This window comes from Dufourea novaeangliae, unplaced genomic scaffold (assembly GCF_001272555.1).
Source record: "Dufourea novaeangliae isolate 0120121106 unplaced genomic scaffold, ASM127255v1 scaffold187, whole genome shotgun sequence".
NCBI lineage: Eukaryota > Metazoa > Arthropoda > Insecta > Hymenoptera > Halictidae > Dufourea > Dufourea novaeangliae.
The window spans coordinates 2,976,157-2,990,636 of NW_015374075.1; the positions used below are offsets into that span (position 1 = coordinate 2,976,157).

At 31.4% G+C, this 14,480-nt stretch overlaps 1 protein-coding gene across 1 annotated transcript; it reads right to left on the reverse strand.

Annotated features, from left to right (window-relative positions):
• Positions 1–6,614: 6,614 nt before the first annotated feature.
• LOC107190525 (homeobox protein MSH-D) lies at positions 6,615–14,110 on the reverse strand. The gene is made up of 4 exons (XM_015579335.1): positions 13,666–14,110; positions 12,560–12,718; positions 7,601–7,704; positions 6,615–6,920 (listed from the first exon to the last, which is right to left on the reverse strand). Exons 1-4 carry the CDS (start codon positions 14,108–14,110, stop codon positions 6,615–6,617), a joined length of 1,014 nt encoding a protein of 337 aa, XP_015434821.1.
• Between the last annotated feature and the right edge of the window lie 370 nt (positions 14,111–14,480).

Here is a 14,480-nt window from a genome sequence, read left to right on the forward strand (position 1 = left end):
AAACTGTGTGTGCAAATATTTTTTTGTTCTCTCCGTACGAAAGGTCTAACATGCAACAACTTAATGCATAATAGGATAAAATTTTAATAATCTCTTACTTTTGTAATACGTAAAGTATAAACTTCTGTAACATACCAGTTGTATACTTGATTACAAATGTATAATGGGTAAAATTTTGATTGACATATATCTACCTTTTTGAAAATTAATTTCTTAAGTGCTTAGATTATGTTTCAACGTTTTCTATTACTTTATTCTACTGTTCCACTATTATGTATACAGGAACTGTTTATGGTATGACAGGTAGCCCAGCTTTGTGACTGGAACGTAGAATATGACTATACCTGAAAGAACTGTCATTTCAATTGTTGAATTTGGCATTACATTTCTTGGTTTATTATTATTCCATTTATCATACATCGAACAATTTTTTCAACTGTAAAAGACACGATATTACGAGTACTATTTATAAAGTAATTCTTGAAGACAGAATGTTATTGAGTTCAGAATAAAATAGAAAAGTCGTTGCATTCAATGAAAGTTTTGTTTTTTATTGTATTTCAGAGAGCCCTAGATTCTATAAACGCATAAAATCCGCAGTCTAATGATTATCAATTTAAGCGTGGCGCCCTAAGCGACCTAAAGTCCCTACGTCGCGCGTCGCAAGGTGGCGCCCCGAAAGTGAATCCATAACGAGAAAGAGGAGTCAGTTTTGTCTAAACTCAAGCATAAAAAATAGAATTATTTATAGGGGGAAACGATATAGCATAAAAATATATACAAACTATGCACGAATGAAATTAAAAGAGATATTTTTTCAATGTGCGATATTGCAATTTACTCAAAGAAAATAAAGACTATTTTTTAAAATCTTTATTAATGTAAATCTTCTAGGATTTTCTGCAAGTCCGACCAATAATGCTTACATTAAACCTTGCGAAAGTATTTTTCGGATACAATGTTCTACTTATTTTGTATTATGTACAATAAACGTGCTGCTTTCATAATATAAATTAAAAGAAATAAAATTATAATAGTGTTTTAACACTCTTATACTGGAGAATAAAATTTTAAACCATTTTAGAATTCTGTTACAATCTTTTTTAATAATAAGCGTACAAGGAGTGCTTCGTACCTAAGCCTCACCGATTTCAATGAAATTGCGTAGGATTATTAAGTATAAACTTTTGAAAAATTTGAAATCAGTTTGGAAAAATCGCCTAATCGGTTAAATACTGATAATCGCAATTCTTTGAAACTAGCAACGTTGGTGAAGAGGCAGTGCAATGCAGTTTTTTCTTTTACCTGGGTTCAAATATCGCCGAACCTATTATTATTTTTTAAAAGTAAACAAAACATAAATTTATATTACACAACGAACATCCCGCAAAAGAAGCTATTCACTCAACCTACGAAACCTTCTAGACAAATATAATTAAAAAATTGTTACTAAAATGGCCACAAGTTGCTGAAAAGAAGCGAGATTCTGTTATTGATTAAAAAATGAAATTGTGTTTCATTTTTCTTGTTTTAAAATTTCCTCAAAATACATACGAATTTATGGACTCTACTTAACATGGCGGGTTATCGACGCCATAACACGTACCGACCGGTTTGAACAGAATTTCGTAGATAGACAGTATATAAAGTATTAAATATATATGAGAAATAAATGACACGTATATATACATTATCTAATTCATTTTTTATCCTTGTAGTTTATAAGTGTAATACCAAATTTAATAATGTTTCATTTTAATAGGAACTAGGAAAAAATAAAATGAAATATCACCGTAGAGTGTGACAGCATAAGAAAGAGTTTTCATTTCGTCTAGTAACTTCTAGATTGTCTGATGTGAATGGGGTGAAGAATTATTTTCACTGTTGCGTGGGCCCTCAGGAAATTCCTTAGTCTCAATGTAAGTTAAAAGTGAAACGCGTTAGCTTTATGGATAATTGAAATTAAAAGGAAATTATAACGATAATAATAAATTGCAATAGAGATTTAAATTAAACTTTGAACTATATTTAAAACTATTGCGATAAACGATTTAAACTAATTAAAAGAAAAACGAATTTAATTTATAAAGGTAATTATATTAGTCCTTTCCGTTACAATGTTGTCGATGGAATGAATGTATTTTCATTTCTCTTTATACACCTTTTTGTTTAATTACAAAATGTCCTTAGTTACTACTGACCAATCCATAATTATTAATTTCTAAGATTTATCCTGATTCGTTGATGCGTTTCTTCCCGGTTATCGATAACGAGCGATTTACATATCTGCAATGATTCTGAGTGGTAGGATAGGAGGCGGAGGCAACTGGCAAATGTTTAAACATTCGTTAATAAATGAATATTAATTATTTTATAATCTTGAAATGCGTTTATTAAAAGGATCTCTAACAGGTTTCACGCTTCTTCAATTAGTGTCAACTTCACCTTTACCCTCCTTTCCTATTACATGTGTCGTTCGATTCAAACTTCGCGCCTCTGGAGCTTATGACATATATCGCTACGTGGCATGAGCGAGGATCGCAACAGCACCATCGTTGTATTGGGAAAAATCACTCAAAAATATGTCAAATGTTCTAATAGGGAGTTTGTGCTTATAGGGGTTACTGTACCGTTGAGCAGACGAAACCCCGGGAGTTATAAAACCTAATCATGGACTGAATGTTGATATTCCGAAATTGCTTATTATAAAGTTGTTATTTGTTATTCAAAATAAAGTAAACATCTATCTTAAGCATCTGCTAATGTTTTTAACATATTCAATTGCACACATATTCTGAAATTCATTATGACAATATTAACCTGTAATCGTTAATGAAATTAACCTCTACCTACATATAAAAAGTAAGGAATATTTTATTAGTTGTCATAAAAGAAGACTATCACATTTTTTATTATAACCAAACGCAGATTAAGATGTCTGTTACTTGATGTTACTGGATAATATGGAAGAATGGAGGGCACATACAATTCGGAAGAAACAGTGGCACCTTCTAAATTTGGAAATATAAATCAGTATCCCGAAAATATATCGGCGAAACAGAAACAGAAAGGTAATTTAAAGCGCACACAGGCCATTTCACAATCTCCTAGACATTCAAGTAAATTTTATAAGTCCGAAACAACTACAGTTTATCGGCTTCACCAAGTCTTAATTGCATTTTATGATAGCACAGTCAACTTCTGGAAAGCAGCAAGAATCACATGGACGCAAAGTACAGATTGGCGATGCTTCAGGCCCTGAATCCGGACAAAAATCTGATAATCCAGTGAAAAGATTTTTTAGAAACGCTACAAAGCGGACGAAAAACTTTTGGAAGCGTGTAAAAGAAAAACTAAAATGTGGAGGTAAAAAGAAATCGAACGATGATATTGATCAAAACAGTACCAGAATCGCAGGATATCCAGATCCAAATGATACTACGGCAAGAAATCGTAGACAAGGTGGGAGGTCGCGACGAAGGAAAAAGAAACGGACTGCAGATACTGCACAAACTTCAGACGTTTCCCTTAGCAGTCGCACACATCCGGCAGATCGGAAAGACAAGTTCTGTAATGACCACGTTCTAGGAAAAGACTTTCCTGATTTCACAAAAAGTTGTTGTTATCTTTGCGCCAATGCAATGACAATTGCTGGTATGGTATCTAATAACCTTGAAAAATCTCACGCATCAATCCAAGCTTCCAGTTCCTTTAAAGACAAATTAGACAAAAGTTGTAGCCCAGTGTCGTACGTTAGAACAGTGAAGTCCTCTGTCAAAGTGAAAGTGCGCAATATAGGAACTCACTATCCGGAAGAAAAAAAATCCACAAATATGAAATTCAAATTACAATTTAAAAAATTTAAGGATAAAGTTTTGTTCAAACAACCGAATAAGTTGAAAACTCCAAGAACGCCAAGCCAAACCTCGAATATTCCAGAAACTCCAAAAACCCCTAAACCTTCGAAACCTCCGAAACCCCCAAAACCCCCAAAATCCCCAAAACCCCCAAAATCCCCAAAACCCCCAAAAACCCCGAAAACTCCGCAAATCCCGAAAATGTTGAAAACCTCGGAAAAACCAAAAATCCCTAAAACCGCGAAAAGCCCAAATCAACATACTGTTGCTTGTGAAACAGATACAGCGACGAAATATACTAATACGCCGCAGTGCATGGTGAGACGTGGAATTCAATGTGTAAGGGAAGAAAAGTAATATTCTTATCGGTCAAAATTTCATGATGTGATTCGTGAATCATTAAAAATTTTTGTTCCCATATTGTAATGAAAAAATATAGTGAATCTGTAAACAGAATATAAGCAATGTTGATTTGACTATAATTGTCTTTTAAGATAGTCTTTTAGTCAATATTACAACCGAGAGTGCATTGCCGTTCATAAGTATTGGGACACCTGGTTTATATAAAGTAATCGTGACGTTTCATAAAATTTATATGTTCCAGGCCACTTTTATTACTGTATATTTGCAATTATTTTAACCAATCTTTATTTTAGACGTTCAGCAATTTCATAGTTAGTACCGTATTACATTATACTTTATAGTAAGTGTCTTAATACCTACTTATGAATGGAAGTTTGTATACAGAAACTGAAATTGGATTTAATACTATTTGAGTGAGTTTTAAACAATCATTATTACGAAAAGTATTTAAACATATCATTGAAATGATGCCGGAAAATCTGTTTGAATCATGTTACATGAAACACCGTTTCTCTTTAATTTTAAAATTTACGTAAATGCATTAAATAAAAGCTGAGTGATTTGCATACAAAAATAAAAATGGTACATTGAATACAGTTGTTTATGTATTGTGTTAATTTTTAAAATACTGACATTGAAAACACATCGATCATGCTTTGGCTTTACTCCTTACAATGTTCAGTACACGTGTCAATCATGTTTCTATGTACAGTGGGAGATAAAAATTGAAAATTTAATATGTACATTCGTATATTATATATGTTTATAGACATTAATAGTAACAAACCTATAAGAACAATAGTTATTTCGTTACTAATGCATATACGTACAGTAGATGATTAAATTGTACTACGTATGATGTACGATCTTTTCCACGCTGAATATAAAATGTACCAAGATTATTAACTGGTATTATTTTGCTTATGAATTATGATATTGACATATGTATACATAAATTTAATAAATATTTATTAAATTCTAATAAACTTCGGATGTAATCAATGCATGCTAAAAAATGAATGTTTTCGAAGTTTCTGTATACATAGATACACTTTTAATCAGTATTTTGACTGATTTATTCTTTTACATAGTATTGTTATCTTTACTGTTGTATTAATTTTACTTATTTGCGCTACATCTCACTATATTTGTATATTAAGTGCTAATTATATTATGAATTCTGTATAATATCTATTATGCCCAACTTATACAAATACTAATTTCATGCAAATTTTATTATAACAGAAACAGTTATAGCATTTCCAATAAGCGCATAATCACCGAATAGAAATTAAATGTTTAGTTAAGTGTTATTTACATCCAAATAAAAAATCATGTAGAGAAAAAGTGTTATCATATCCAATTAAACTAACACATGAATATATGAATGTAACATATGATGAAATAAAAATATGTGCATTACGTTAGAAATAATTTTAGAACATTTATTTGCATCACGTTTAAAAGTAATTCAGAAAAATTATAGAAATACCTTCTCTTCAATAATACATAATACGAAAACTTTTAATACGAAAGTAATTAAAATTTGTTAATTTTATCAGTATATTTTTTTAAAAAATTGAAAAATTGATGCTTATTATTAATAATTTAAATGATTTTTACTTGTCAACTCAATTCGATAATAATAAATTACTACATTATGATATTAATACAACAAAAATACAAAAGTAATAGATATATGTACATATGTAATACAATGCAACTAAAAATATAATTGACTATTACAAATAATTGTAGTAAAACAATTTTTGGCACGTTTTGCATCTATTTTTCATTATTTAACTCTTTGCCTTACGATAAACATTTCATTTCTGTAATAAATTATTTTGCATATTCAAGTTTCCAGTTATTTAAAAAAGTACATACAGTCAGATTTTTAACATAAATAGAAGAAATGTAAAGTCACAAGTTTAAATTTATTTCTATTCCGTACCTTCACATTATTAATTACGCATTTATCTATCATGTACAATATAACTGATTTCGCATCCTGAAATGTTACCTGATTTCCTATTGTTTCTCTTCCATCATTCAACATGGATTTAAATGTTCAATAATAAACAATAAACATTCAATAAATCTATTTACGAAAACAATAGAAGTTGATTGCACAAATATGTATTTATCATCGCCGCAATTTATATACACATGTAACTTTTGTATTGTTAAATATACATGTACCTCGTACAATTCTGGTAACTTAATATTCGCAATTTACACGACAACTTCTCTAATTAAAACCATTAAATTAAATGTTCTTGACTATGATTTAATTAGAATATTAATGTTTCGTGGTACATATAGTCTCGTTTTTTATTGCACTTCAACGCCACGCAATTCACGGTCAGCTAAGTAGTGCGAATCGATACCAGTTCAGGCGGTATCTGGAGACGATACCGCAGGTCGTGACGGTATTGTTGCCACGTTCACATTAGCGTCATCTGATGTTGGATTCCCAAACACGAGTGGTGTAGTGTAGTATGGCAACAGAGGGTACTGCGTTGGAGGGAAATACGGGGGTGGAAAAAGTCCTTGCCTCTGAGCGATCTTCAATCTGGAGGTAAGTTGCTTCTTCCACTTGGTACGCCGATTCTGGAACCACGTTTTTATCTGCACTTCCGTCAGATTCAATGATTTCGATAGTTCCATTCGTTTGCTCACGCTTAAGTATTTGTCGATCTGAGGTAAAATTTGTTTCGTCAATTCCACATTCAATAAATGCTTCTACCTTATTAAATTCAAATTTTTAATCTGTAGAATTGTGCGAATTATTAAGCCCAAACTGTAATAAAGTGCAAGGAAGAAGAAAGTTTTCCTGTAAATTACTTTTACAAACGAAATGCACTTTTGTATTTTTAATAACAATATTAACACGATTTCGTATGTTACAACCATTTCCACGTATTAACGTGTAACGTGTCATACACCGATTAGACTTCCAGACTGGAAAAAGCAAGAGAAAGATACCACTCCGAAAAAAAGAGGAGCGAATGAATTGCTCGAGTACTTCAGATAACATGGAATAAAAGTAAAAAGATTTCTTTCACATTTTAAATGAGATTTTTTTAGTAGAAGATTCTTGACTTTTCTACATAAAATTTGTAAGGTGTCAAAAGATTGTGATAAGGCTAATAATTTGCACATTTCTATGTCGTTTGACTCCAAAACAGTTTCCATTCCTCTTTTCTAAGGTTCTGTACGTCAACTCAAAATGACATCATTATTATTAAATTTAAGACTTATTGTTAAGTTCACAGATTTCTATTATTACAACCTTTTAATCATTATAAATATCATTTTATTGGAACTAAAAGTCATCAATAAATAGTTCGGTTAGGCATTTGTATATGCTGACATACCTTAAATTCTGCTTCAAGCCTTTCCAATTGTTTTGCGCTATAAGCTTGACGAGGCTTTCGATCGATTCCCGGCTTTCTGGACCGTCTTCCGCTTGGTTTGGGCGCTGCACAAAATGAACACACTTTACAGAATTTAGTTACGTACGCGTTACGCACAAGATAAAAAAATGCTTGACGATACACCGAGAAATTTCTGTGAACCTAAATATTAATTGAATAGCACCATCGCCAGGAATGACAGTTCAACGGAACAGACCTTCTCGAAGATTTACGGCCGCGATAATAAAAATTTAACATTATAATCATCCTTCTTAATTGTTTGGCTAACTTCGTCGGCTTGTACTCAATTACCACTTTCTCCGGTTGGGTCTACCCATTGGACCGCGTCTAGAGTTTCCAAGCGTGTCTAAAACATGTGGGATTGTTTGAGGAACGTGTGACATCTTACAGTCAATATAAGGCAGAATGTGGCAAAGAGCTGAACAAACAGTTTATATCGTGGAACGTTTGGCTGCGATTATCATTATGGTGCAAAGAAGTTCCACACATTTCCGTTCATGGGGTTATATGAGGTATTATACCGTTGTTACACGCATTTAAATAACACGACACTGCGATGTGCTTTGTACAAAAAATTAGACAAAGAATTCACACGAAGCGACATGCATCGGTATAATGTATTTGTCAAAGTTACAACGTTATTTTACTTCAATATTCGAATTCCAATTACAGTTTGAAAAAAAAAAACGTATATAACTTAGTTATAGGTTAGAACAAAATGTTTTTATTTAGACTATTCTATAAATTTAGTGATATCATATTTATGTAAACAATGACGAAAAATTTCTTTCTTGGCAAAAATTCATTAAGAAAATTTAGATATTAAAACAGAAACCATCAAATATTTTACGTTGTTGTTACAAATACACTAAATTATACATACTGTTATTCAACAGTTAATAGGAAACTTCTATCCCCTTTCTTATAATATGTTTTTGCCATTCTCTTATTTATTTCTCACAAAAATTTTTTAGTTTTTTTATCACGGAATTGTAATAACCCACGTCGATTTTACGTGAAAATGGGGAGTATTCCCTTTGTTTAATGTTGAATTAGCTGCCCGTCCCTGTATGCTAACAAATAGATATTACGTATTTGTATAAGGCCTTTTGCGTTTTTCCGGAAACTTTTCGAGCACTTTTAAAACTGTGACGAACGGTAAACTTATTGTCAGATTTGTGTAACCTTCGCTACGTACCTTTCATTATCATATTATTTCAGAAAAGATATATTATTTTTCGAAGGAAATATTTACAATATTCCGTCTACTAATTGTTTTTAATTATAAATTATACAAACACAAAACAAACACTGTACCATTTTTAATTTTCTATTAACTATGTATTATTATAATAAGGTAAAATATACTTCTCGACCATGGTACGACAATAAAGCCAGTTTCAGCGATTTTTGTATTAAATAATTGGAATCAATTGTTTTCAAAGTTTTATTTCAATAAAATTAAATCTCTATCAAGTTCATGAAGTTTTGTAAAACAAGCAAGTTTGTTACAAATATAAATCGTTTTTTGATTATTTGTAGAAATTAATCGAAACGATTTTATCGTGCAAATTATTTCATGTTTCTCAGAAGATGAGAGACCACTGGCCAAGAATGGAACATTTTGATGAAGAAGAAAAACCGGCAGAACCAAGATTTACGAGTGTACGGAGACATTTAGCACATCTCCGGAAGATGGTTAGAGTAACGTCGCTGATAAATGGGCTCCTAACAGCATGGCGGATAGTATCGAGGGAAGAGGAACAAAAATGGCGGATTGAGATCTCTGTACAAAATTATTCATATTTAATGGTTTCCCGTTCAAGAAGTGGACAAAATATTCTTCCAAGTATGAAAAATATTGCAAAATTATGTGTTCAATCATAAACCCTGAAAAATATTTTATATAAACTCCTGCCTTATAGGATTTTCCCATGATGTAACAATATCCACATTTTAGCTTTCACTCAAATCATTAATTTCAAACTAATGAATACTCAGAAATTGCTTTTTAATAGTTTAGTAACCTGTTCCAATTTGTGAGATTAAGGTGAGTATATTGTTGTATTTTCTTTTAAATCTTACTTTGGATATATTGTAATTGATAAAAATCCTAAACAAATATTAAAATATTGTTAAAAATTGTGCATTATATTTGCATAGCAGAACTAAAATTAAGAATAAATAGTGCATTTGGAAAGACATACTCTTGTTAATATGGAAGAAAATAAAATTGCAATCAGTTTAAGTCTAATAGCGTGATTTGAAGTCTAGAAGGTTCATTGTTGTTATTGATGTTACATACAGTCCGTTCCAGAATGATAGAGCTCCTCTAGAAAATGGCAGTTCCAAAAGTATGGTATGTACGTGTTAGAAAAAAACTACAATATCACGTTATTCGAATGTTTACTTAATATATATTTTTACATAAAGAAGATGAAAAGGAAACCTACCTTCAATATACCATATACATAAATACATACAATAAGAAAGAAAACAAAACGATAGCGCCACTCGTGTAATAAATCTCATTTTACTGCTCAACACGTAAAAAATGTGTAATCTTCAACAGGCGTGTCTTATTGATCTTCATGAGTTTTTTCTCAAAATGCATAGTTTTTGAAAAAAATTAATTTATAAGAAATTACAATTGAAGATGTTTTGTGCTTCTACAATAATAGTTATTCAGTTGCTATTAACACGCAATAATTCTGTGGACTCTCTCCAACAAAATGATGTCAATTGTTATTATATTATGAAATTTAAATATATTCGCATAATGGTCAAAGTAAAAAGAATCCAAAACGCACCAATTTCTGCAGATATTTTTCAATTTATTTAACAAAAGATGGGTCTAGGAGAAAATCTAGGAGAAGATTTACAAAATAATGTCTTATTTTCACTAGAGAAGTGAATTAGTTTACCAAACCCGTGGCGGCAATGGTACTCAATGACGGCGGTCGTGTAGCTGTGTGCGTTTAGCGCTTCCGTTACGTTGAGCAGAAGTATGCAAAACGTGATTTTTTAACTTTTTTTTTACGCTTTCCTTAGCAGAAAAATTAACTCCATCGTATGCTATAGTTAGATTTTCCCTTAGAGCCTTAATTTGTGAAATAAATTAAAAAATTTCTGCAAAAGTTGGTTGCGTTTTGGATGTCCTTTTACTTTGACCATCATGCAAATATATCAAATTCTATAATATAATAATTGACATCATTTTGTTCGAGAGAGTCCACATAATTATTGCGTGTTAAAAGCAACTGAATAACTATTACATACTGTAAAAGTACAAAACTTCAATTGTAATTTCTTATAAAATAATTTTTTCAAAAACTATGTATTTTGGAAAGCACATAAGTCTCAGCACATAAAGATTATAAGAAACGTCTATTGAAAATTACACATTTTGTATGTGTTGAACAGTGTAATGAGATTTATTAAATGATGCTATCATTTTGGTACATGATTTTGTTTTCTGTTCTTATTGTGTATTAAATACAGGTTTTCCTTTCATCTTCTTTAGGTCGAATATGTATTAAATATGCATTAGAATAACGTAATGTTGCAGTTTTTTTTCTAACATTTACCATACTTCTAGAACTGCCTTTTGTTAGGGTGGTTCTATCATTCTGGGGCGTACTGTGCTGCTTTTAAACTACATTAATTCAATATACGTGGAAAAAATAAAAGACAATAAATATCATAATAAGTAAGTCGTGTGAATTCTAGAAAAACTTGTCAACATTATTAAAACGAAAGCATACACCAGAAGAATATATTTCAACCCACTAAAATATCTTCTTCAAATTCAAGTATATACATACTATATATATGTATTACATTGGTAGTACAATACAGAAATCATAGTGATTCATAAGTAGTTCATATCTCGTGACTTATTTATGAGTATTACATCCTTATTTGCATTTTTGGCCACGCATACCGTTTGTTTACATTATGTACTACTAAAAAGAACAACAAGAACGGATTCTGTTAAACGAATTCGCATTAAAAACTAAAAATACCTTGCATAGAATTATAATCGTTTGAATTCCGAGCAACTAAATATTTTATATAGCAGCTAATATATCGAAATTAGGGGGATACAACACCCTGTTAATGCGTCGTTCGCGTGTCGAAAAGCTGTTACCGCAGACGCCTCGAGTAATGTCCAATATTCCCCACAGCTGAGAAAGAATACGACGATTTCGCTCTTCTCTGCATTGTTCGCGAAAATGGAATTACGGCGATAAGTTATTACGAGTAGATAATTAGACTCTTTTGTCGTGGCAAAACGAAAACACACGAGAACGCTGTTATTTCAAAGGAGGCGCAAGAAGTTTCCTCTTTTCCCATAAAATGTGAAAGGGGAGGGTATACCCATAAGAACTGTACGTGAAACGGTGAAATTTCGTATTGAACTTTATGAGAATTCATTGTCTGAACATTACTAGTTATATCTTTTGGATTTTAGTCGTGAAGCTGTAATACAATGAACTTCTTTTGTTAAAAATATGTTGTAAAAGTTTATTCTAACGTGTTTGTTTTAAAAATTTGTTGTAATGTTTTATCCATTTTATGTTAGTGAATATGTAATGTTGATTGTAATGTAAATTGAGTATTTCATTTGCTTGACAATTGAAATTAAGTGTAATATATCTACATATTAATATACCACTCGAAATATTTGAAGGATATTCTTGTTGCTATCAAGGAGAATGAAATGACGAACACGATACATACTTTGCATTAAATATAATAACTGATTTAAGCAAGTTTTTCAAAAATGTATCAGACTTAGTACCTTCTCTAATAAGAATTAAATTATTTATTCATAACTTAGATGTAGATTAAGCGAGATACTAGAGATATATTAGTTAACGCAGTAAATAAACTCACCTTGCAAACCGAATAATTGACCAGGTTTCGTTTGAGCGAACCAACTGTTGTACAAAAGAGACGCAGAAGCAAAAGATGTTGCTGAATATCCAGATGGGTCGGAAAATGTGACTTCGGAATACGATAATCCTGTCGGTGTGTATAGTCCGATTCCCATATCTGTGACATAATAGATTACATTTTAAACATAAAAAGCTTTACTACACGCAATTATTAATGGCAATATCAAAATGTATATTATGTTTATTACAATATTTCATCAATTGAGAAGATTACTCTTTTCACATAAAATATATATTGACTATAATAGAAAAATTTCCATTTTTTATCGCACTACAGATTTATATGATGTACCCATATATACATATACATATATACAGTGGGTGTAAAAAGTATTCGTACACCCTTTAAAACGGAACAACTCTTTTAAAATTGGTCCAAATGGCTTGAGTTTTTTTTGTGAAGTTAGAGACATTAATTTACTAAATGATGTGAAAAAGAAAATTTGAAAAAGTTGCAATTGGTCCGAATCGCGAAGAAAATATTAAAGGTCGTGTTTTACAATTTTTTAATCTGAGGCTATAATGAAAATTTAATAAATACGTATCGAAGATTTATGTTAGTTATATACATGTTGAAAATTTTATGAAAATCGGTTAACGTTGCTACGAGATACAAACGATTAAAAATGTTGAAAATCGCAGTTTTTCCCGACTTTCGATCTACAACTGTAATAAATCTAACAATTCTCATTTTTTTTTATGTCTGTCCCTCGTTTCTGTATTAACCGATTTCAATGAAAGTTTCAGTATGTACATAACTAACATAAATCTTCGATACGTATTTATTAAATTTTCATTATAGCCTCAGATTAAAAAGTTGTAAAACACGACCTTTAATATTTTCTTCGCGTCAGACCAATTGCAACTTTTTCAAATTTTTTTTTCACATCATTTAGTAAATTAATGTCTCTAACTTCACAAAAAATTTTGTATCTCACTTCGATATAAGTGCAATTATGTAATAGCAAAATAAATACACATCGCTGGATGTCGTCATTTAACAGACATAGTAATAATGTATATTTTTCATAGCATAAATTGTACCTGAATGCGTAGCCGGTATTGCAGTTGGCATTATAAACTGCCTTTCTTCCATTTTCTCGTCCCTTTCGTCCTGCTCCTCATCCCTGTCGTGAGAATTATTTAAGCTGGATGACACTTCCGTATCTCTTTCATCGTGCCTCCCAAGAATATTGTCAATTGTGAACGCACTAGACACGGTAATCGGTAATGAATTTTTTCGTTCGACTTGTTTCCTGTGCGACTCCTTATAACTCTCATTACTAGAATCGGATGCGTACTCCAATGTATCGTGGTGACTATTCGCAAAGTTAAGGAATCGTTCGCGATCTTCTTTCGTCTGTTCGTACGTGTCGTCGATAACATCGATTTTATCACTATTCTGTTGCATATGTATCCGCCGGAGATCACAGATCTCATCAGTCACCTTGTTATGATTTTGATACGGCTCCATTGCCGACAATGTCATTGGACTTTCTTGGTGAAATCTTCCAATACCAAACGTCACTTCAGCTATGTACCGATGCACTTTTAAATAAACTTATAATTAATATAACTTCAACGCAATTACTATGATTTTAAGACTAAATTCACAATTATTGTCCAGAATTACATTTCATTGTACTCGTTTCCCTCCCAAGGACAAATCTCTCATTCACAATATTGTTTTCAATCATGTGCACTGGTTCGTTCATTCCTTTGTTTTACCACTTTTACCGTTTTTCAAACGATCGTTGAAACACGATGTTTCGTTATATTTATCTCGCGGTAATCCGTGGTGGCATTTCAGATCTAATGTTCGACTAATCTCCCTCTCAACCGCCCGAAAGCAAGTACCT